Raw genomic sequence first — 25685 nt, 5'->3', positions numbered from 1 at the left:
AGGACAACAGTTCAGCACACCACACCGCAGCTGGGGGAGGCAGGGGACAGCGAGAGACATACCACAAAGAGGAGAGAGAGAGAAGAGCGAGAGTGAAGCAAAGAATGTGGATCCTTTGAGTCAGAAAACTTTGTGATTCCACAGAAGAGGTGAAAAAAAAAAAAGCACAAATGACCCAGCAGGGCAGAAACAAGATCAACAAAAGACCAGGAAGGACACAAAAGACAAAAATGCCAGGTAGAATTCCAGCAAGAGGCTCCACCTGAGCCCCTCCTCTTACCATACACACCTCCCCTTCCTCTACACACACACACACACACATACACACATACAGAGCTTCACATGCTCCCAGGCTGGTGTGTGAGGTCCTGCCTCCCTCCCGTTCAGCCTCGTGAGCCCTGCCCCCAGCGCCTGACCCAGTCACCAGCATCCCCTGCTAACCTCTGTCCCCTTTTTTCCATTCAACAAACATCATGCATCACTGTCATCGTCCTCCACAACCTCCTCCTCCTCCTCGTACACGCATTCATCCCATCCCGCCATCCGCTTAGCGAAGACCCCTCACGGGTGCCTACGGGTCCGAGCAGCTTGCCCACACCCTTTCGTTTTGATTCCTCAGTAAGTGGGTTAGGCGCGTGTGTGTCTGCACGTGTGCAGAGACTCAGGCCACAGAGTTGACTGTAAATCTGTCAGGAGAGGGGTGCTATGGAATGAGACGAGGGCTCCTCGCCGCCACACCCCTCCACTGGGGCAACAGATAGCCAGTTCAGACGTAGAGCTGAACTGGTCTATTAAACGATTAGTTGATGGACTGAAAATGAATCACCCAAAATGTTGATAATTGTTTAAAACTCCTTCACAAGCAGCAGTCGGCTGAATCCTCAAAGTTGACAAACTGTACATTGTTATGAAAACAGAAAGAGCCATGCAATTTCTGCTTTCAAATGATGAAAGAAGAACCTGATATCATTGTGACAACATTTTGTAGTAGTAATACATACAAAACAGAACAGTAAAATAAACAGAATATGCAAAAAAAACCCTCACAGAATATTTTTTGAAAATGTTCTTGGCTCTGTAAATTTGGTTCACTAATTAATTCTGCCTCTTAGAGTGTAAACCTTTCGGGAGAGTATAGGTTCATGACTGCAATCAAAAAGGGACCAACAACAGCAACTGTTTTATTTTGGGTATGTCATTTCCAGGCTTCTGTACAAAGAAGGGGATGTTGGTTAATGAATTAAGTAATTTTTCAATCAAAAACTCCAAAAATGATCTGGTTGCAGCCTCTCCCATGTGAGGATTTGCTGCTTTTCTCTGTTGTCTATCATCGCAAACTTAATATCTTTGGGGTTTGTTGCTCGAACAAAGACGTCAACTTGCAGGGACATTTTTCACAGTTTCTCACATTTTATAGACTTAACGAATAATCGATAATGGAAATGATTATTTGCGGCCCTGTTCCGCTGTGAAACAAAGCTGCAAATTGAGCTAAATTTGAACACTGACTTCAACATAATTAAGTCGACCTCACATGTCCACAAGTGAAACAAACTATCTGCTCCACTTCCATTTAACTTCTGTTTACACACACTAAAGAGTAGACTGCTATTATCCAGTGTGAGTAGGTACTGTAGTAGGGCTTTGGTGTCATGCTCAAGGACATACGGTGGTTTTCATGTATATATATATACACACACACACACACATACACACACACACACACACACACACACACACACACGCTGGCTGTTTCAGGGACCAAACCGTGGACCTTATGAGTTACAGGACAGTGTATAGGCACAGGGAGGGCCACGTTGCTGCCCCCTGCAGATATACAGTGAGACACGTTATGGAGGATAAAGCAGATGACAGGACTGACAGGGGTTATGAAGGAGACCAAAGAGGAGAAACACAAGCACAGCGACCATCCACTCTTTCAGCTCACACATTTACAGTCAATGCATGCGCCAGTCAATGCACTGACTTGCACTTCGGAGACATACAGTAGAGTCAGTACACTTTTTTTTTTTTTTTTTTTTTTTAAATCGCTCAGCACTCGGGACCCCGGCTGGCTGGCTGGCAGGCAGGCAGGCAGGCTGGCTGGCTGGCTGGTTGACAGACATACAGTCAGCATCGTCTGCCTCTTCCCGCATCGCACGCTTGTACCCAAAACCACTAAAATACACCGGTAGCCTCTTTCAAACATGCTCCATTTAAAATCATAGTCAAACACGCTTGCACGCTTCAGATCAACAAACATTTCGGTCCAAATTCCCTCATGTTGCGACAGCGTCAGACTCAGCTGTTGTACAGTTTCCAGCCGACTATATCGGAGGACAGCAGTCAGCAGCCACCGAGAGAAAATTTAACGATCACCTTGTTTGCGTGTGTTTGAGCGTGTGTGTGCGCGAAGTGTGTAAAGTGTGCTCTCTCAAAACTTCCCGACATATCTTAACTGGAAACACTTTCTCTGATCCCACCACCAGCAGCCTGTGCGTAAACTGGCCAAGCTTTTGCGTGATCGCCCGAGTGAAGTTTATTAAATCGGCCAAACATTCATTCATTCTGCAACTTCAGGCTGGATCACAAATAGGACACCTGGTGTGCACTTCATCCCCATCACGAACAGGTTAGGAAATCTTTGCTGTCATGTAAGAAAAAAAAAAAAAAAAAAAAAAAGACCATGCACTGTGCCCTCCGTACCGCACCGATGCCAATATTGTGTGTGCACTGCCGCTGGGAACCCAAGTCAGTACATTTCCGTCCTCTGTCGACATGCAAACCAAATGCAAAGTCCGCTTAAATTCACTGAACGTTTGCAAACACGCAGGACATGCTTACCTTGTGGACGTATCTTTCTACCGGATCGATAATTTCTTCTTTACACCATTAACTCTCCGCCATCTTCGGCACTGTTTGTTTAAATGGGAAACACTCCCGAAGCCCCAAGAAGCCAGTTCTGTAAGTTGAGGCGCCGCTGGGGCTTCTGGGTAAAGGAGTTCGTTCGAGTGGAGCGACGCGCCTCCGACTGACTCATCCAACCCGGATATGGACTACAGGCAGACTCCACCACCGCACAGAGGGGAGGTGGAGGAGGCGGGGGAGGTAAGGGGGCAAAGCACTGTCTGTCTAGCAGCCTACAGACGGATGTCAGCGACGATACGAGAGCGGAGAGGGAGATGCCACGGTGTGAATTTTCAGTTAACCTCAGGACGCTACGAAAAGCAAACACTGCCTTGTTTATTTGGAGAGAGGCCCGCAGGCAAAAATACACAACATACAGACTTTCCACCAAAAAAGGGGAGGCGGGGGGGCGTTTGGCAAGAAAGGGGACACACACAGAATGAGACAGCCTAAACTTGAGAGCAAATTAGGACGCGAAAGTCTTATCCTTGTCTGATAATGATGAGTTGGGCCATTTGGATAAATCAAAGTCTCGTTTATGTGCCAGAGACATGCAGTTAATTGCAATCTGGGATTAATTCTTACACTTCAAAGGACCATAGCAGTGGTTTTGCATGTTTTAGCCAATTCACTGCAAATCACTTATATTTTACATCACAGCAACGGATTTTGATTTTTATCTACAGAGCCAATTCATTTCTATACATGATGATAACAGTGTCTTTAGTCTTTCAACTTGATTGAGTTGTGTAATCACAGTGAATCATCAAGTCTGTTTATTTTTTTTTGTCAAAGTTCTGTTATTGTTAGGAGGTATCATGCTGCTGAGTCAGACCAATCTGTCCTTTATCTGCAATACCATGCAAAAATTATGTTACTTTCACAAATGTTATGTCGACATGTTGTTCGCAGCAATGGATTACACAACTTGACCATGCTGCTTGATTTTCACACCGTACAGAAATGAATGGAAACCAATAGTTATCCAGAATGGTAGAAAAAAAACACATTAAAATCTAAAACTGTGCATCAGGCATTAAAAAATGGTCAGGAAAATGTAAAGTTACCTATATTCTCCTTTTCCTAAATACTAAAATACTGCAATTAATATATTGTAGATCATTCAATTGTGAGTAATATGTCATGTGTGAGTTTAATAATGATATATGATATGTAGTAATATGTGCAACACATAATAATATGTAATATCTTATATATTTAATATGTATATGTCAAGGGTAAGAAATTCATATTTTCATCTTTGTGAAACAGAAACCTTTTAGCCAATTCAATCTGTCAGTCCTCAAACTCAGATCTAACAATGACATCAACAAATGAACATCATATAAATTCATGTCACTCACTTTGGTCAATAAGATGACAGAAAAAAGTCTTGAGAACTAATATTGCTGGTCACAATAAAGATTTTAATCCTTTGTTTAATAAAAAAAAAGATGTTGGGGATAATTCCATAGTATAGTATCTATTACAGGCAACCTTTAAATGTAATGTTAGTGTTAAGAAAAGGCTTGTTCTTCTATCAAAACTCAGGTTGTTTTTCCTCATGAAACAGACAAACACTGAAATGTCACTCCACATCCTGCAGCCTTTTTGTCGGAGCCAACCTTCTGTGAACTGGGTTTGTTTCGCTGGCGGGACTGTGGCTCCTTCAGGCCACCTATCTCTTATAGATGAGGCCCATATGTGGGCTCCATATGTGAGCTGGCAGGGTCAGCATGGAGCAGTGACGTTGGTGCTGGGTGGCCGGAACTGGGACACGTCGACACAGCGCCCCGGACTGCTGCCAAGATATACAAGGCAGGGACAGATAGCACCAAAATCCGTCACCATGGTGATACCAGGCAGACAAGAGCACAGATAGATGGATAGATACACACACATTCACACACATACACACACACACACACACACACACACAGAGTTAGTAGGATCCTGTTGTGTCAATGACAGTGGGAATGAAAGAAGATGAGAAAAGGAAGGTGAGAGAAAAGTGAGACAAGATGATGAGATAGTGGAGTTTACTTTAAGGCAGTTTAAGAAGACGCAGAGACAAGATCACAGATAATGATAAATGGTGCCCATTGCCTGAAGAGAGGGGTAGCTGGGAAAACCTATAGGTGTTAAAGAAACACAAAGTAGAAAATGGGGGAGAGACGAAGAGAGTGCAGAGTTGTCAGTGTGATGGAGGAGGAGAGGAAGTGTTGTAGCTCGAAAGAACACAGAGAGTGAAAATAAGGTACAACTACACCACAGTGACTCGGAAAGTTAGGGAGGGAGGGCAAACGAGAAAGAGAAAAGTGTTAGAGACTATGGAGAGTAAGGAAATGTTGAAATAGGGTTGTGGAAAAGGTTTAAAGCAATTAGCCTCACTGAGTCAGGTGTAATTCATCAGGTAAAATGAAAAGAACTGCCAAGCAGAAGAAAATGTGATTAGAATATAACTCAGTGAGGGATGTAAAAATCTGAATGTTCTTGGAAAGCAAAAATTACATTAAAAAGATCCTTGGGATTTACTTCCAGTACTATTTTTGAAAAAATATCAGGCAACTTGAACAGATCTAAAACAACCCTAAAGGTTTGATTAATTTAAAACAGTTTTGATAATTACTTAAAATGCATTTCATACACAGTAAGAAACCTATTGCTCGTTTCATAAAAATAACTAATCAAACATGTATGCTTCATGTTCAGATATTGTGACCCTGGAATACACAAACACACACACAGACACACACATACAGATGCAGGGATAAGCCAAAGGATTTAGAGACGTTTTAAGCCTTCTTTAAAAGAAATTAGACTTGGAGCGCATTTGAGGTCTACTGGCAGGCTTCACCGAACAAATAACTGCAAGTGTAAAAGCTTAATGAAGGTAAAAGTTGGTAAAGAGAAAAAACAGGTCATTATAGCATTGAGTATCATAGTCAGTTTACTGTATGTTACTGTAGTTGACCTTCAAGAAGAGCTGGGAGCTAAGGACTGAGTTTGAAATAAATTGACTTTGACAGAGAGTATACTGTATGTTGGAAAGCTGTAACACTCAATACTCTGATGCAACACCACAATACCAAAACATACCATAATCCAGAGAGAGACTTTTTAAATATAGAATTAAAGAGTAACTTAAAGAGGTCTCCAGCAATTTAGGATTACACTTCCCAAGAAGTCAGGGGACTCACAAGAGACAGATTTTAAAAAGGATGCTCAACATCCAGTAGTTTAACTTCTCATCTTGCTGCAGTGATGTTGAAGTGTACTCCAGGGTGTGTCAGTACACTGTGACATCAACAGAGTACACGCCGACCAGCAGTGCGTGGTTGGGCGTAGTCAGAGGCAGAATAGACTTCAAACTTTGGGCCAGAGAGGGCAGTGAAACTTTGCTTTTCAACCTGGTGTTAAGTTACTCTTTTAAGGCTTGATAACAATGATACACACTATTAACAAGTTGGCTCACCTTTAACATAGCAAGCTTCTGAAAAGCTGCACCACTGTTTTAAAGAGGACATAACATGCACATTTCCAGGTCTATATTTTTATTCTGCGGCTATACTGGAATACTGTTGCATGATTTACGGTTTTAAAAACTCCTTATTTATCTTGTATTGGCCCTTTATGCAGCCCCTCAGTTCAGCCTCTGTCTGAAACAGGCTGTTTTAGCTCCTGTCTCTTTAAGGCCTGCCTCCCAATGAACCCACTCTGTTCTGATTGGTTAGCTCCTGGAAGCTGCCTCTCAGCAGACTTCTGCTAGCTCCGGAGGATATGTAAACAAACAGTAGAAGTCAGATTTCCTTTCTTTCTCTCGTTCTTTACTTGAAATATAAACTTCTTAACTAAACTTCTCTGTATATGTTTGAGCCCGAATCCAATCTGAAATATGCGAGTGGACAATGTGAGCAAACACTACGGAACGGATGGCGTTTGGTAGCATGCATGAACAAGCTGATGTCAGTTTGATGGGGAAGTAGAAGTAACTTTGCAAACAGAGTGGCAGAGCAAGGTGAAGCTCTGGTAGCATTTTTACATTTTGGAAGTTTGACCATGTTTAGCATAGACATCCCACATTATAACAGTATATAAATGACAGAAAATCACAAAAATCACATTATGTCCCCAGAATTGATCTAAATGAATACCACTTTCACTTTGGAGACTATTTCATAACTGAAATTAAAATCTTTTAAATACAGTAATCATCATTCTATTAACGTTAAAATCACAAGTTGATTTTAATTACATACGCAAATTAGGAAAAACTAAAAGCCACCCAAAAAGACACCCAGAATAATAAAATAATGCTGTATGCTTTGGAAAATCACTTGCAATAATGTATAATATGTTTGTAGTAAATGGGCTAAAAATGGCAAAACTACTGGTATGATCCTTTAACTATTATTTATGCTGTAGCAAAAGACATCAGTTATTTTTGCAGGGAGGACAGTCAGAACAATTGGAGAGTTTCATACTTAAAAACGTGACACATACTTTTTCAAAATTATAACATGAAAGAAAAGTCACGATGGGATTATTATTGGAATTCAGAGTTGTTTGCTTAGAAATAATTGATTTTAATATTTATTTTGAGAGTATCTGCAAGCAGTTTTTTTTTAAAGTGGATATGCCTCTGCATTTTGGAGTGAAACACTTAATTCATTAGGCCTGTTCCTGATAGAGGGAAACAGTGGAGAATTGTTTTTCTACAGCCGGTTGGCTTAAGGTTGCAGTTCCACAATATTTAAAAACACATTATTACGGTACTTATTGCCCATCATTTGGAAAATTTTGTAGTGCTGCCTGAGGCTAAAAGAGAACGGAAATGGCAGAAAATGAAATGTAATGTGAAGAAACACACACACACAGACCTGACAGAGTCTCATCTACACTACAGCAGCTCAGCATCGAACTGTGTCTTCACAATTCTACTTGACTGTAATCCTTCAAGACACAATAAAGCACACTTAGAGCCTAATATCAATCCATTAGATGGTTACCATGTGGACAGAAGAAGATCATGCTTCATTTACCAGCATACAATTTATTGTTGAGACAATCCCTCAGTGAGAATTTAGGGGACTGCAGAGAGAGTTGTGGGAAGGTGAGAGGAACAGGGAAGCTGTTTAAAATTCCAAACAGGTATGGACGAGGCTTCAGGAGGGTAGTGGAACAGCTACCAGCATGCACACACACATATATACACACACAGATGTGAGACGTGGAGAGAGAAAAGAAGCAGCCCATATGCAGAAAATACTGTTAACATCTGTATGTTCTGTATATGGGTGAGAGTAAAAGAGCGAAACACAATAAATAATGGACCAGGTGAATTAATATGCCTCTGGGTTTAATGTTACATATTTTTCTTAATACAAGTTCCCACCATACCACCTCTGCCGAATTTGGACACAAAAGCTGAGGTGAAAATTATGTTGGATAGAAACTAAGGCCTTGAAGTCATAATGCCATCTTTATGCTCCACATCCAGTTGGATTGGTGGTAAAAATGAAGATACAGGAAGGTTAAGAGGTGACCTCGACTACGTAGAGCCAGAGTGAAATGGACTTATTAGCACTCAAATGATAATCTATCAATTTGTATTCAAAAGGGAGGGAAGTTACGCACATGTAATCTGCCCACAAATATATTAGGAGAGACAAAGGGTGAGCTGTGGGAAACAATTAGTTTGTCATACATTTATGAATCCACCATATGGTCCAGTCCCATGTAGCTTCTACCCTCTGCCTCCATTTCTGCTTGTGAAACCTACCTCAGCATCACCCAATGCAAAATCAATACAACATGATTGAACAGATAAAGCAAAAACGGGGGCAGTTGTAGAATCACTGGCTCGAAAGCCTCAAGGGACGATAAAGTTGCTGTTTTGGAAAAACAAATCCCACAAAGGTGGAGGAATGTGAAGCCTGGGATTTGTGTGTTTACTGTCGCTGCGGAGGAGTGCACAAACCGAGTGTTACAGAGAGAATTCAGGCAACGAAGGAACAGATGAGACTGTATAAACACATGTGACCCTGCTAGTGCTGTCAGCTGTCCCAGTTGCGGGCTGGGCCATGTGTGTGTGTGTGTGTGTGTGTGTGTGTGTGTGTGTGCGTATGTGTGTGAGCACATGCATGTAGGTGTATAAAGATTCATGTTCCAGATGCACAGCTTGTTGGTGCACAGCTGCATGCACACATACACACACATGAAGCATTCCACACAGTCTGAGGACATGCATAAATCATATTCATATTCCCTCTACATATTTGTTGATTTCTGCTTTGCTCAATCTGAATGCTTCAGGCAAAAGTGACACGTGCTGACTTCATAACTGAGGTTCTATAAGCTCACACTGCAACATGCCACACAGTATCATGTTTTGGTACGGTCTTGTAAACAGCCATAGGCAGCAATGACTTACCACAAAAGTACAAATGCTTAAAAAAAAACAACATAATGTCCGTATGTAGGACAGTTTATTAGTGAGTGAGTACAGAACAAATTCGAGCTGTAATCGATCCAGATTTGAGGGGACAGATTTGGAACCGTGAAACGAGTCTTAAGCAAAATATCCTGATTTTGTGCGCACTCAGCTCAACACGTGCTCTCATAATTTCCCCCAGCCGTTTTGGCAGAGTCTGAGCTTTTGAAAACTTGAGAAGACACTTGAAAACAATTATTGGATAAGATGCTTTCAGAAGAATATGCCTATATGCTGGCTCACATCTATTCCATAGTTATGCCTGCATGGAGACAAATGACAATGTCAATGGACTCCGCTGGGAAGTGGCCTAACATTACTTAGAGCAGTGATTCCCAGTCTTTTTCTGACAGATGTACCCCCACAGCCCTGTCAGATGAACTGAAGACACCTCTCATTATGTTCCAAATGTTAATTTGAATATGATAAACTGGACATAATTTAACTATTAATGATCTAAAAGTGGTTATGTTACAATATCTTTTCATTCTGTCCATGTTAAGGTTGGTAAGATTAAGCATTACAGTGGCAGAAGCTCGACATTTCAACCATTTATCTATTTATTTTTAGCTATTTCAACTCTTTATCATTACTTTTAGCACTATAGTCTGTGACAGCTGACTTTGAATGTGGATATAATTTTTAAATCAAATTATAATTTCTATTTTTTCAAATTAGTTGAACTACTCACAATCTTTCAAAGTCTACCCCCTTGCAACCGCAGAAGTTGGGAATCAGTGACTTAGAGGCCTGGCTCACACCAGGGCAAAGGGTAAATGGGCCATAAGAAATTAAACTGCGAAATTCATCTGCACGTCTTTGCAAGATGGTCGATGCAAGAGGTTTGGTGAATTGTTGTGGCTGGCAAGCAATCAGCGATCATGCTTGCAAGCTGGGAACATGCTAGCGCAAGTCAGCCACCACATCGAACTTCTTCCTATTTTCTCAGTACTTAGATGTTTACTCCCCCTGGCATTTTGTTCTAATCATTGTAGATCATTTCATTTAATAAAGAATGTCTGAAGAGGGAAAAAGCTCTTAAACTAGCAATAGCTTGTTATCTTGGTCGCTGAGGGGACAAGTTTACTCAAAAAATGTATTTGTGGAGCAGTTTATAATCCGACAGGGTTAAATTAAAGTGATGTTGCAATAAACTACGATCACAGATGTATTAAGGAGAACAACAGCTTCCCCCATTTTGGACTTGTGTGACTCTCTGTTCCCTCAAAGGTCAAGGCGGCTTGCCGTTGGTCAACAGCATGAATTAGTGTATCAAGTTCACCAAAGGGTGATGCAACACGAAAAAAATGTGTGGATTTACTTAACCCCTGCAAGTGAATCCAAAGAATTTTGCCGGTTTAAATACTGGTGAAACAGGCCTTTACACTTTACATCCAAATCAAATCCATTGTATTTTATTCTGCTCTCAGCCTGAGATTGCAAACTACCAAGCAAAGGAGGCCCAATGCTTCTTTAAATCTGGTGACAACATTCCTCTTGCAGGCTCCAAACATCAATAACACTCACAATTACTCTCAAAAATTGTTCTGTGCTTATAAATCTGTCGCTTTGCTCATTTAAATCTGGACTTGAAGACTGATTTCCATTTAAATGTGTTTATGCCCTCTCAATTGTTTTGTCATTAATGAACTTCCACACAAAAGCAGTAACATTTAGTCTTATAGGCTTATAATATTTTTTTTGTCTCCTATTATAATTATGATTATGATTATTATTTCCCTCTTTCCATCAGTTTAGCATCAAGTATTTTGCTTTTTGCCACATAAGAATTTGTTCTAAACTGATTTGTCTGAATAAAACAACCACAACCGAACACACAGAAACACACACACACACACACACAGACACTAAATAGTACAAAGCTGGATATTGAATAAGGTGGGGGAAAAGCCATTAAATGAGGGGTGGATGAAAATCTACCCACTGACATCTTTTTCCGTCTTTATTCCCTCCCATCCAGTCACTAGTCTCTCATTTATCTCACTGTTTTCTATAGCCTCTTTATTTCACCTTTCCTCTCTCTATCTCTACCATTTATAGACCACGCTAATTTGCATTTACTGGCTCTGATGGACACTGATAGGGCACTGCTCTCCTCTTCACAACACACGCATGCACGCATTCACTCTTCCCTCCATTAGTCTTTACTCCCGTCTGCTTTTCATTCCCATGCCTCTGATCCCTCCAGATGTTTCCACCCCTTCTACACTCCTTCATCGGTCTACACCTGCTCTATTGCTCACCTCACACACTCCCCTCGCGTCTGCTGGCTCACAAATAGCCGTGAGGTCACGAGCGTCTTAGATCTCCACCATGTTTCATGGTTCACTGCAAGTAAACCTGGCTGGGAGAGCAGCTGCTGCCCAATTTGCTCATTTGAGACAATCAATGAAAATAATACTAAAGGACTACAATACTTCCAAGAGATTACACAGACACACTCATACACAAACACAAAGGCACACACACATGCTCCAGTCCTGCTAATTGTTGGCTATTAGTCTGCAAGTCTGGGATTACATGTCTTATTAAATACAGAATTTAAAATGAGCTTTGTTAAATAAGAAAGTACTCCCCTTTTAATGAAGCTAATTTATATGGAAATTACACATAATACTGACGATTCAGCGCGAGATTTATCCTCATTGGATGAAGGGGAGGAATTAAAAAGAAAGAAAAAAGAGTGGGATGGTGATTTTTTCCCCCCTCGCCTTAGCACGTCCCTGTTGTTTTACTCTTTCTGCAAGTTTGCTCCTGAAGCACGCCCTCCGGAGGTCCAGGTCATGTATGTTTGGGTTGGGGATGCAGCCATCAGTGTGTGTGTTTGTGTGTGTGTGTGATGGAGAGCGTGTGTGTGAACTCCTGTCCTTGTGCTGACCCTGCAGAGCTCCAGCCTGCCTCTCTGGTTCCCACTGATCCATCATGCTGTCTGATTGCCCAGAGAAAACCCATTACTCTGAAACCACACAACACATTAGCAGTGAGGTGCAGGTGTCTCTTTTCTGTGTCGTGCTCATTCCTCACCATCCATGGATGCAGATGTCATGTTTACAGTGCCCCGGCAGTCAAATTGCACAGCAGTGGAGCCAAGGCGGAGGTCTCCCCTCTGAAATATATCCTCATATATGGATAAATCCATATTGCGACCCATCAGTTGATTCATTCAGCTGGTTGACTGTACACAGAAGATGATTTTATGAGTGTTGAGCTGCATACTGTTTGATAAGACAATGTTTCAGTCTTTCTCACTCTGACTAATGATTTATTAATGCAGGTCTGTATGCAGCTGCCCCTGCAGACTGCTTCTGTCCCTCAGGCGAATAGCTCACCATTGCCCCCTGGTGGTAATTAGCCAAGAAGTAGGCTTTAGCCAATATTTCCTCATGTCTCCACATGTCTCCTGACACCATTCCCAGTGGGTAGTATAAATTAAAAATGCTTAAAATCGAGTAGGTCTCCAAATATATCCTTAAGTGAAATAGGTGAGAAAATAAATGAGCAGTAGCTGAGAGAGGGAAGCCTCAGAAAGCTTTAAGAATGACATTTTTCTTGCTTCTTCACCTTGGAAGTGGATATTTATCTACAGCTCTCACAATTTACTATGCATATTGAAACTGCAATGTTTTTGCTTGTTTGGTTTTTTTTGCATGGTGTTTCCATGGAGACAGTTTTACTAATGAACCCTCGGGCAGTATGCAAAAAATATGTTCAACAAGTTTGTGTTTTGAACAAAAGCTTTATTCAAACATGAAATAAAAAAAAAAGTGTGACAAAGAAAAGTGATCAGAACTCACGAGAACTTGCATAAATATATATACCATCAGAGCATTTCAGAGACAACATATCTGAAAAGGAAACATATCGCAACATCTAGAAACAAGCAGCAAAATAAAAAAAACAAATCAAGGACAATGCAGAATGAATTAATAGAATACGATAAACGTGTCTCTGCTGTGCAGGTCTTTTTTTTTTTTTTTTAAAGTGATCTCATTATTGATCCATTGAGAATCAATTCTTACACTTATTCTTAATTTGGATCCCCAATAGCTGCCACTAAGGTAGCAGCTAACCTTCCTGGGGTCCACACACACAACAAAAACATAACATATAAATCAATGCAAAAACAGCCCAAAGTGTGCAGTGTTATGGTGCTTTGACATAATGCATATAATGCAAAAAAAAAAAAAAAATGCATTCCTGTGGGATTATACAGGCTATTGTGTCTCAAAGCACAGGGGCTGTGAACTGCAGTGTGGCTCATGTTTCAGAGCCTGATCGTCTGCTGATTGTTGTACAGTATGACATCTGATGAGCAAGAAAAGGTTTCACTCTGAATAATGTAGTTTTATTGTTCTGTGTCCGGGTCACAACTGAAAAACACCTGCAGGACTGGAACAAATAAAACACTATACTGACCATTTGCTCTTCTGATCATATATTTAAACTGACGTGTTTGGATGACAAGTGTCATTACGTCGGTGTGTTCAACTATCATAAAACATGTAGGTGTGAAAGCTGCAGCGTACACCTGCAGCATAGTGTTAACTGAGCACTGTAATACAATTGAGTTCACTTTGCTCTAATAAGGCCATGAAGTTAAATAAACCATTAGGCTAAGTAAATTTTTTACACTCATACCACAATGTATATCCCAGGCTAACAGTTCAGCAAGCTTCATTCTCATATAAAAAACAATTCATATCAATATGGATGCAAAACGAATATTCACACGTGTTTACTGAACAACAGTGAATTTCAACAGTTTCCCCTCTATAAAAATAGCTTAAAAATCTGACACATATTTTAGTACAGTGTAGGGTTAAGTCCGTTCTTTTTTTTTTTTCTTTTACATCTGAGACAGTTTAATAACAGGCTGGTACATACGTCCTCTGCTCCTCCTTCCCTCCTATGACACTGCCATACACAGACATAGGGCTTTAAAGACCACCAAAGTCCCAATAAGGAGCACTAAAGGGAGCAAAAATGAATGGCATCTTCATCTCCTCCCTGCTCTAGACTAAGACTCCCAACTCCAGCTGTCTACAGACAGGTAGTACAGTCTTTTCTGTACAGTAGAGCTTCGCATGCACAGTGGTTTAGTAGAAGAGCAGGACTTGGTCCGTGAGAGGAAAGAGAATGGCCAACAGTACAATACGTGTGTTCCATACTGTAGCAATGTCAGGATCATTGAAAAGGTGAAGCAGGAAGGACAGAACATGCCACATTTGGCAGAAATCACAGAGTCTCTCTCACACAGGATAGGGCATCTGAGGGGTTAGAGACATTGAACACAGAAGCATTTAGTAACCAGTAACCTATAGAACATACACCTATCCACAACTCAGTGTTTTACACACACACAAGTGTGTTGGGAACTGAGACGGGCCCAACCAAAGTGAACTAAGGGACAAGATATGATTGTGAAACACAACCAACGGGGCAGGAGTCAATGAACAGATTGTCACATTTCATGCTCTGCACACAGGCAATATTTTTTTTTACGAGACAAGCAATAAACATCGTTGTCATCATCATCATCATTCAGGCCCAGTTAATTCACAAACATACACAGTAGGCTTAAACTATACTGTACACACCCACACACACACACACACACACACACACACACGAGTAAGTGCACAGGCATACAAACACATCCCCTCACAAACACACCTCCCATTGAACCATGGGATACAACTTGTAAGTGGTGAATAGCTTGTCCCCTGATACCCGAGAATAAAAAAGCGAACCGAGAAGGCAAACAGAACGCAACACAAGCAGAACGAGTGATACAAACCACTGACAATATAAGGACACTTTGTTTGGATTAACTGAATGCAGTTGCTATGTACCGCTGTGTTTGCTGGTTATAGCTGTTTCAAAGCATATAAAATAATAACTATCTGTAGTATATGACAAAAATAAATAACTCAAACTTCTTGCAGCAGTTGTAAAAAGGCCACTGAATGCTTGTGTGTGTGTGTGCGGTTGTGTGTGAGAGAGAGATGCAAACTCAACAGCACAGGTAGGAACTAGCCATAAGCCTTAAACCACCATGCATTGACATAACCATATAAAAGACTGAATCACAGCCTCAAACACAGTTTCTTGCTCAAGTTTCGGATCATGCCATGATAAAGATTTAACTGTATGCATACAGTACAGCATTACAGGTTACAATACATCTTCCTCTTGGTAAGGCTCCTAACCTGGATGAGCCCCTGTTAACAGTGTGAAGCTGATTACCAGACTAGTGATAAAAAGCAAATAAAAAATATAAAAGTGCCTCAATCCTAGAACATGTTGGATTTCAAAGGCAGAGGCTGTCAAACAATGGCAGTAAATGATCAAGGAGTTAAGTAAAAGCTTCAGTTTTCTGGCTGCAGCTATGCCAAATACCTAAATAGCACAAATATTCCTTTGGAGCGATTTATTTAAAATCTTTTCCTAACAAGAGCAGAATATCGAAGTGCTGTCTTGCAGAGCAAGAAAGGCTATATTTTGGGGCACGAGCCAGTGGCCTCTTTTGTGAGTTTAACTGAATAAGGCCAAAACTTAAAATGACCCTGTACAGTAACATTAACACTTTACATTAAGTTGCCCTGAAGTCAAAATTCGCTTTTTAAGGTACTGTGACGTTAACTGATTCCGTGTCAAATTACTGAAGAGCAACTCTTTTTAAAGTACCCGGCGAGTGATCATAGTTCTACACAAAAGGACACTTTGAAGCGCTAGATCTATCCTGTTAAAGCATCAAAACCAGCACTGCCCTGCCAGTGTCCCATCTACAGAGAACCATAATTTATAATAAAACATTTCTAACTGACAGTAACATTGAACTTTTTTCAAAAAGGAGTTTCAACCTCAAAGGGACTGTTAGGTAAGGTTTCTTAGTGCGATTAAACGTTTGTTTTGGAGAGCAGTAGACAAAATTTGAAGTTGTCTAAAGACATAATGTCACATTGTGAGAACTCCCTCACTCAGTTTTTTTTTTTTCCCCCCCAGTTGCTCCATCTCTATGAAGTTTTGGCTTTTCTTGCCCGTGGAGACGTTTTATCCTCAGACTTCACAATCCCATTGGCAGCACCTCCTGACAAAACAAGTCAAAAGAAACACTCCTGAGTAAAGCTATTTCAGATACGCATGTTCGCAAAAACAACAACACATCATGTGTGCAACATATAAACTGAAACATAGGATCACATTGTGCCTGTAGGGGTGACCAGAAGCTGAGGTTCTTGAATGCTCACCCCTTGTAGGCTCCCTTTTGTGAGGCTTGCTCTTTGGACTGACCATCTTCTTCTTTGAGGCCTGGTTCTGGCTGTGCTCCCTCCACTTTTTCAACTGGAAGTTAATGAATTTCCACATCATCCAAGCCTGCGTCAGGCAGATAGCTGCCAGACAAGTCATCCTAAGGGTGCGAGGAGAACATATTTTTAAAAACTACAAAAGTTAAAGCAATTTAACTTGTGAACAGATGAACAAAACTTTGGCCACTTTGTTGTTTTTAAGTTTAATGCCATGTGTAAATTTTCTATGTACAAGACATTAAGGGCACTTCCTATTTTGCCATCTGGACTTGCCTTATGGTGAGCACATTGAAGTTGCCTTCTGCAAGGGAAAAGCCCTGGTTTTCTGTACGGGGCAGCCCGAAGCCAAACGTCAGAACTGACAGTGTGAGAGTGAGGAGGCGGGCAATGACAAAAAGCAGCGCCCACAGAGTGAAACTGCAATGGAAAAAGAAAGAAAGAAAAAACGTCGTATCAGGTTGTTCAGATCAGCAAGAAATTACTGTACCACCCACCAAATAAGTGAAAAAAAACGTGTTTGATAGATGAATGAAACCACATGTTGTTTTCAGATACCCTTTCTGCTTGTTCTCATCGCTGAAGTAGAAGAGGCGTGAAGCGTGGAACAGGAGCTCCACCAGGTAGTGAGGGACCAGCAACACCAGGCCCAGTCGGTGGAGGCTGAAACAGATGAGACACAGACAGAGACGGCAACATTAACAGAAGGTAACTCATGAAACAAAGAAAGGAGGAGTCAACTAGGGCTGCAACTAATAAGGTTCATTATTGATTAATATGCCGATTATTTTCTTGATTAATTGTAATCAGGAAATAGAGAAAAATGCCCATCACAATGTACTGAAGGTGATGTCATCAAATTGCTTGTTCTGAGTGCCTAACAGTCCAAACCCTTAAAGAAAAGCAGCAAATTCTTACAATTAAGAAGCTGGAGCTCAGGAATGTTTGGCAGTTTTGCTTGAAAATGACTCAAACGATTAATCAATTACAACTATAGGAGAGGACACAACACAGAAAACTATCAGCTATATATAAGGTTTAAGAAAATACCTTTGAACCAGGTGATATAACATTTTCAGTTTCCCCACATAACATTTTTGTATTTACTAGTAGAGAATAGTTGAAGGAAAGGAGAGACTACTCATCTGCAGTTTTCTGTAGTGGTCCTAGTAATATTTGCTGGTAAAGTGTACTGAAATAGCATATCACATGACATGGTTAATCTATGTTTGAGTAAAAAAAAAGGTCATAAATGCAGCTGGAAGAACAATCCTTTCCACTCATATCTTGGGATGTTTGATTAACAACTTATTTTAATTCTAATTATAACTATTCTAATTACTTATCTGTCAACTCCCCCTCCTCTTTCATCTGTTTCACTCTCCTTTTTCACTCTGCATTGAGTGTTTTTTCAAAGTGATGGTTATTTGGGATGCTTTAACTGTGCACTCTCTCTTGTGCCTCTATTTGCCTTTTTTCTGCCTTTTTCCAAGTCGATGATCATGGAGGCTGCGGTGGGAGTTATAAATGAAAGTTTTGACAGAATTTTGGGTGCCAATTCAGGAGGCTTATCTCTGCCCAGTTATCGCAGTTACAGTTAAGCGCACCTGCAGAGCAGCTGCCCCACACCAAACTGATATAACAGCTGCATGAGTCATACGTTTCACCTGCAAGACTCATGTTTATTGTTTGTGATGTGAAAATGTCAGAGAAATAAAAAGCTTGCGTCCTGGTATTAGTTAAGTTATAAAATTCAAGCACACCACAGGGCGTCTCTCCTGCCGGCTGCTGACAGCTCTGTCAGCCAGAGAGTCGATCACACTGGACGGTAGAGACGCTGGTATGTGTCTCTTTAAATAAGAGTTTAGCATAAGCTTAATTTCACTGCATTTAACATCGGAGCTGAGAGTGTCAGAGGTCGTAACAGAAAGCAGAAACACAGTCGCTCTGTGTTGTGCTGCTGTCCTCCACTTCCATCATCTCGCGCCGATTCATTTTGAAAGAGCAACGGCCAATAGGGAAACTCCAACGCTCAGCCGGCTGACCAATGGTGAAACCTCATCACTCACTCAGTCACTCACAGATAACCGTGGTTATAGGGCTGGTCTGTGGCACTCTGCTGAGTCAGCTGAACCTGGCTGAGAGTTTAAAAATGATCTTTATGGGGTCATGTAAGGATAATGAAGGGAGGTCAAACAGGCTGATAATAACAACTTCTCACAGTCCATCACTCAAAGAAAAAAAATCAATCCCTCCATAAACTCTGTGAAACTGTGCAGTAGCTTTGTGTCAAGTATGATGTCCAAGTTGTTAATCGCAGAATAGTGTACTAAATTCACTTCACAAATTCACAACATTACCTTTACCCAAAAAAAAAAAAAGGTTTAGGACTATTTTATCCAACATCTGTTTGAAACATGCTCAGTCATTATCAGAATGAATCAGGTCTTAACAACCTGAATATCATCCTCAGAGGACACACTTGGAAGGATGAATCATTTTACTCACTTTAAAACATAGGCACCAGTGATGTGAACAACATAAAGGCAAATGTAATAGAGCTGGCGGGGGATGTCCTCCTGTAGAAAGACAACAAAGGAGAAGAGAACCAGCGTTAGTTCTGGTCACATCAGTTACTACAGACAGTACAGTTTATCAGAAAGGTATTTAGATGACAAAACATGTTTTATGTTGGCTCAGAGCATCTAAAATTTTGAACAAAATGTATCTTTTTTGTAATCGGATTTACTGTATAGTGAAACCTTTTTGAGGAGCGATGATATTCTCTAAAGTCTGCAACCTTAAAAACACAGACAGGACTTACTAACCACCTTTTTGTTTTGAAACAATTACACATTTCCTAGGCAAATTAAGTCTTGAGATCCACTTGGCTAATCAAAAAAAAAAAAATCAACATGCTTTTTCCATAGAGTAGAAGAAGGGGCAATAAAAAAATAATAGCTTCTTCATACTAAGTCTGACAAGAGAGAGAAAAACATCAAATCATTCTTGCTGGTCTGAAAGTACTGCAACAGAGGTGTGATTGTTTGAGGTATTCATCGCCTGTATGTACTTTGTACTGCACATTAAACTAGAGTTGAGTCAGCTGATTCCTCATGGAGACACATGAATACACTAGAGGGTATTAACAGCGGTCAGAAGGATATATGAATACCACCGCACTCATCATAGGTTACAGACTGAAGACGTTATTTCCCAAATTTATGTTTTTACTTCAAATGACAACTAGTATAAGTTTATCTCGATCTAATTTTGTACATTGAAGGGAAAGAACAAAAGACATTGAGAAATTGCTTCTCTGCTAACCCACAGCAGCATACAAAAGCCTGAAACATTAATACTTAAATGTGTCATCATCGTTGAAATGACCCTTACCTTCCGTACTTTCTGAAAGTACAGCTCAGGAAGTGCATGGAGCCAATAGGCAATTTGGCAAATGTAGAAGAACTTGACCTGAAAACTAGACAAGAGGACAGGTGGTGCAGAGGTAAGAGCCTGGACAGTTATACCATATTAATTATATACAATAGACTATGTTGTGCACAGTGTACTGTTCTATGGTTGGTAGTACTAAATAATGCAGGTGTAGCAGCCCACCAGAAACACAGCCTGATCCAAAACATCTATGATATGTCATCTATGACATTAAGCTTGTGCTCTAATAAGATCCCGTACATTCAAACCAAGTCTTTTTTTTTTTTTAAGGTGTTAAGAGAGAGCTTGCTTGTGATATATAAATCTTCACTTACACCATGTGAGTATGTGGGTAACCCTCCCATAAGAAAGTAGGATTTGTTGCAAAGTCCTCCTGTCAAAGAAAAAGAGACAATGCATAAGATAAAGTCTAATGCAGACGGGTACAATGTGTTTTTATGTGGCTCCTGGCCCTCGTACCGCTGTCAGGATGCTGCAGCCCCAGATGAAGGAGAACAGGTAGAACGCAGCCAGTTGTCCCGATTCATTGAACTTGCTGTGTTTGGTTTTCGACAGGTGCAACCTCCTGTTCATTTTCTGAAATTAAACAAAATATTAAACAAGGTGAACACATTAGAATATCACATTTGATCTGTGGGGAAATTTAGTTCCTTGCATTTATATATTTAAAAAAAAAAACAACATAAGCAGCATTTTTAAAATCATAGTAGTAAAAGTATATGTCACTTTTTGCAGTTACATCTCACTTCAAGGTATTTGTAGATACACTTTTGATTAATGAGAAATAGGAGGCTTAGCATAAACAGAGCAGCTGTGCAAGTTTTCCACTTTTTACTTCTTGTACAAATGTTGCAACTGTAGGCTTTTGACCTTGAAGGATAAGTTCACATTTTTTTAAAGTTTATATTAAGTCTGGAGGCAGTAGAGCAGGTCATCTGTTAACCGCAATGTTAGTGGTTTAATTCCCTGTTTTTCCACTCCAGGGAGGTTAAGGAGGCCAAAGCTTTTCATGGCAGTTCCTCTGCCATCAGACTGTGAGTATATGTGTGTGTGTGTGTGTGTGTGTGTGTGAGTGTGTGAATAGTTGCAAATTGTAAAGCACTTTGTCTGATAAAGTAGAAATACAATACTTCAATGCCCGTATGTACATTGAAACTGAGATTCCTTCCCAGAGCGCTTCCCATGCAAGAATGGGGGACAAAATCCACAATCCTCATTCTATGAGAAAATGTACTCCAACGTTTATTTGAAGCTAATTGAATCAGAAGTGTGAGTTAGTCAAATTAAGTGGATATCTTCCAAAGTTACTGTGCTGTTAGTATGAAATTACCTTTGTGTTTCCCTAGACAGAGTTTCCTCGCTAAACTGCAGTGGAGGGACAGTAACACAAAGAGGAAATTTTGCTCTAACAAGACTAACTTTGGAGGATACCTACTTAACTCAGATTGTTTAAGCCTCATATTAGATTAAAAATACCCTCCAGACTTGTTTTAGGATATATTGAAATACTTTGTTTAGAATAATAATTTGTGTCTAATATGGTTTTTCCTTGTTCAATTTCCTTGTTAAAATAGTTAAAATTACATCTTTTCCTTCTCCTTCCCTCCAGTGTCTATAGATAAAAATAATTTGCAAAACCTTAACTGTTGGATGCAAGAAGTCTCCTACTTCACTGAAGCACATACATTCTCAGCGTATGTGCAATGGAGGCTTCACGTTTCCACATCACACTTGTGCAAGTTGCATACTGGACCACGTTTCGTTTCCAAACTATTCCCTAGTCTGCCAAAAAATAGAGGATGTCAGTTGAAAAGGCAGTCCTTCAATGTGGCCCCGGACACATTACGTTTACACTGCTAAAAGAACCACTTCCGAATGTGGTCTGAGTGATCAGATCTCAATGCATCCTCAATGCATCTTGGGTGTGTTCACACCTCTACTTAGAGCTGTCTACTTGTGATTGGATCACCCAAGATGCCTGTAGATGCCAGGTGTAAACAAGGCCTTAACGATGTCACAAATCATGCTCATAGTTACAAGTCTTGAACTCAGATCTGATGTAAACTCAGAGAAACTTCCCCCCTCTAGCAGATGAATGTGGAAAAAGTCTTCTAGTGTCAAACTCCGCACATACATCATTCTGCACAGCGAAGGTGAAACATCCAACTGAAGTAACAATCAAAAATATGTTTTTCTTCTTGTTCCTACAGTTTGATATTTTAGCTTCACTGTGCAGAATGATGTATGTGCAGAGTTTGACACTAAAAGGCTGTTTTCACCTCATCTGCTGAAAGTGGAAAGTTTCTCTGTGGTCATTGAAAATCCCATTTCATCACATGACATCACAAATAGTTTGGAAGCCAATCCTGGTCCAATATACAACTTAGACAAGTGTGATGTGGAAACTTGAAGCCTCCAGTGCATAAACACTGAGAATGGACTTTACAGTGAAGGAGGGGACATCTTGTGTCCAGCAGTTAAACATTTGAAATGAAAAATATTTGCATATTCATAAATTCTGGCTTTTTTTAATGAGGGAGACGGAGGAAATGCTATTTGAAGGATGATAATTGAACTTTTTTTATGGAAAAACCATTTCAGACACACATTATTATTCAAAGTAGAGTTTTTGATATACATCTTAAAACATGTCTGGAAGGGATCTTTAAAAAAGGTATGAAAAAATGTGACCTTATCCTTTAAGAGGAACACTGTCTCTGAATGTGGTCCAAAAGAGATTTTTATTTTTGGACCAAAAGATGTTTTTTTCTGCTAATAATATCCCACTGGGAATTGCCATCAAAGCCAAAAGACGTCAGGAGAAACATGAGCATTATTTCAGTGATTTGTGCTTTAGTGCGCACACACACAGGTGAAGAGATGAGATCTCATTACCTACAAAGAAAAGGTCTCTCCAAAAAAAATAAAAATAAATAATGGACCAGAAAAGAGCGCACACACACGTGGCAACGGAGCCTAAGATACTTTTGATCCTTTTGAAATAGAAAAAAAATAAACAAAGATGATTTTCGTGAGTACACAGGTTGTGACAGCTATTACGATTTACTTGAATTCTTGTGAGAATCTGACAGCGTGCGAGCTGATAAAGTAGAGATGGGGATATTCTTTATCAGTTTCTGTTTCACTCAGACCATGTTTATCCACACTCAACATAAAAAAACCACAGTGAGAAAACAATGTGAGCGAGAATGATTGCAGCGGAGTTTGCATACTCACGTCAAGAATATATTCTTGTATCAACGCATGAAGGATGACCGCAATAAGCAAGTAGAAAAACACGGTGGCAACATCTTTAGGGCCATACTGGTAAAGGTTCACTGGCTCGTTCTTCTCGTCTGTGCAAAAAGAGAAGCACAAAGTTAAAACCTTAAATCTTTAAAAAAAAAAAAATAGCTAAAGAGGCAAAATAAGACCAATTAAGTACTGTGCATTTTTTCAGAAATACAGAGTGGTTCACTTGAGTTATTTTAAAAATACTGAAATGATTACTCAACCCGTGAACTTCTACTCACCAAGAACTTGCGTAACGTTGTACTGGACTGTGATGAACATGATGGCAAACTTTGCTGTGACCTGAAGAGCGAAGAAAGAAACAGGATTAAAGGATTATGTTGAGTCACAGGAAAGGTTTGTCACTAAAAACTGGCAGATTTCATGCAAACGAAGCCAAAAATTTGTCTTAATGCTGTAATAAAAGTCTGTGTGAGCCTCCTAAAGATTGTCCATCCATGTTAGTGAACCCAATCCTTGGTTATGACATATTGATGACTGCATCTTTTCATGTCAAACTGTCAAACAATCCATTCATAGTTTCATGCACATATATGAGTGGGGGTTGCTGTGTCACTGCAAGGATCTGAATTCAATGATTCCCATAAAATGGGGTGTGGGGAGCTCCAGAGTCTACCTGGAGGGGCTCCCAGGGGTCTCCAGCAAAATGATGTATGTTTTAAGTTTACTACTGTTTCCATGATGACTCTCACTGCGTCAGAGTGAGTTTGTATCATAGGCTTCACCTTCCCTAGAGGATAGGCACCTAGCTATAACCTTATCTTATAAAGGGGGGTCTAGAAAGTGGCTGCACTGTCTTCATGATATTTTCAGTCTGGTGGCTGGGTTTGGGTGGGGACTGCTTATTAAGGAGGATAGCTATTTTATTTCATTCAAACGTGGCTACAGAGTCAGCCGGAGTTGTTCTGTCCAAGTACATACAGATCCCTGGCCTGGAAACGGGCATGTTATCGTTTTGAGTTTTGTCGCCTCTGCCCTGGCATCACTAAACAAAATACCCTGGCAACTGTCATGTATATATGTGTTATGTAGGTATGTGTATAAATATGGATGTATCTCATATGTACAGTATACATATGTTGTGGATGTATACTGTATTTATGTATCTATGGATTTATGTGCAGAATGTGGCAACAAATTTCCTTGAAGGATAATAACAAAGAATCTATCTATCTATATATCTATCTATCTATCTATCTCAAATGTGAAGCATGCAGACAGATATTTAAGCCTGAGCATCTTGTTGCTAAAGGCCAGATACATGTATTGACTTGCCAAGGAGGCAATGAGTTAGCCGACTGGTAAAATAACCTGTTATTTGTGCCAGTGGCCCTCCTCACCATCTTCTTTGGCAAACAGTGAGACACATGAGAAGGGAAGGAGACAGACACGCTAGCGCCCTGCCCCTGGAGTGCTGCTGTCATATCAGCTAACGATAGTTAGCAGCAGCTAACATCACTCGGCTAAAACACAGCTCCTGCGCTTTTCCTGTTCAATCACACAGTACCTCGAACATCAGGCCGAGAAGGATAATCATGGCCAAACACGACACCATATCGGCGTGATTCTGGATCACAAACTCGTGGCTCAGCACCGGCGGGCTCTTGTTCTTCTTGCGGAAACCCATGGTTCACCGACACGGCTCTCCCTCCTCTGGTTCAGGGCTGCCGTCACTGAGTCTGGCTGGGTTGGAGCTACTTTCCCCCCGCTGCACTGCTGCTGTTGCTGCCGCCGGCCTGCACGACTCAGCTGATGGATGTTTGCTCCGCTCTGTGGGCACCGAGAACCGCTGCTCGTGTGTTTAAAAACAGTCATGAAGATGCATCGCAGCAAACCAAACACACCAAAGCACAACACCCACTTTTTTTTCCTCCAGCCTGGTAAAGTCAGATGACGGGCCCTCCCACTCCAAAAAACCCATTCATGAACCGCCCAGTGTCATTGACGTAGAAGGAGAACCCAGGCCCGTGGTGCCTTCACGCGCCCCACGTAAGCGCCCAGTTTTAAGGTTATTTTTGCTTTCAGGATGGACGAGCAAAGCAGATGCTCTAAACTCACCATTTAGGTAGTTTGAATGATGCATAATTATTTGAGGATATGCAGTAGCACAATCTAATCTGAAATTATAGGTATGTCTGGAAATGGTGCTGTATATGAGAATAGTAAGACTGGGTTACAAACTGAGATTA

General features: G+C 40.6%; 2 protein-coding genes across 3 annotated transcripts in view; both read right to left on the bottom strand.

Moving 5' to 3' along the window:
• The window catches only part of LOC122982747 (nuclear receptor coactivator 3-like), a 69396-nt gene extending 66403 nt beyond the window's left edge, over positions 1 to 2993 (bottom strand). For both annotated transcript variants that reach the window (XM_044352292.1, XM_044352293.1), the window contains exon 1: positions 2845 to 2993. The gene's annotated coding sequence lies outside the window, so the exon portion shown is untranslated. The remainder of the gene's footprint in view (positions 1 to 2844) is intronic.
• Positions 2994 to 13379: 10386 nt separating this feature from the next.
• On the bottom strand, positions 13380 to 25453 carry zgc:113278 (Translocating chain-associated membrane protein 1-like 1-like). Its single transcript, XM_044352313.1, has 11 exons — positions 25004 to 25453; positions 23718 to 23778; positions 23422 to 23540; positions 20644 to 20760; positions 20499 to 20557; positions 20125 to 20209; positions 19237 to 19307; positions 17287 to 17391; positions 17005 to 17148; positions 16672 to 16832; positions 13380 to 16511 (listed from the first exon to the last, which is right to left on the bottom strand). The coding sequence occupies exons 1-11, from the start codon at positions 25121 to 25123 to the stop codon at positions 16438 to 16440; spliced, it is 1116 nt and encodes a 371-aa protein (XP_044208248.1). The 5' UTR covers positions 25124 to 25453; the 3' UTR covers positions 13380 to 16437.
• Between the last annotated feature and the right edge of the window lie 232 nt (positions 25454 to 25685).

This window comes from Thunnus albacares, chromosome 5, assembly GCF_914725855.1.
Source record: "Thunnus albacares chromosome 5, fThuAlb1.1, whole genome shotgun sequence".
NCBI classification, from domain to species: Eukaryota; Metazoa; Chordata; class Actinopteri; order Scombriformes; family Scombridae; genus Thunnus; species Thunnus albacares.
Note: the sequence above shows the minus strand (reverse complement) of the source record. Positions and strands in the feature narration are given on the sequence as shown.

Coding starts and splice junctions, on each gene's coding strand:
- zgc:113278 (XM_044352313.1), bottom strand. CDS start 25,123: ATGGGTTTCCGCAAGAAGAACAAGAGCCCGCCGGTGCTGAGCCACGAG. Junction 20,210..20,498: donor TACCCACATACTCACATGGT/GTAAGTGAAGAT, acceptor CCTCTTGTCTAG/TTTTCAGGTCAAGTTCTTCT. Junction 19,308..20,124: donor ACTTTCAGAAAGTACGGAAG/GTAAGGGTCATT, acceptor GTCTTTCTACAG/GAGGACATCCCCCGCCAGCT.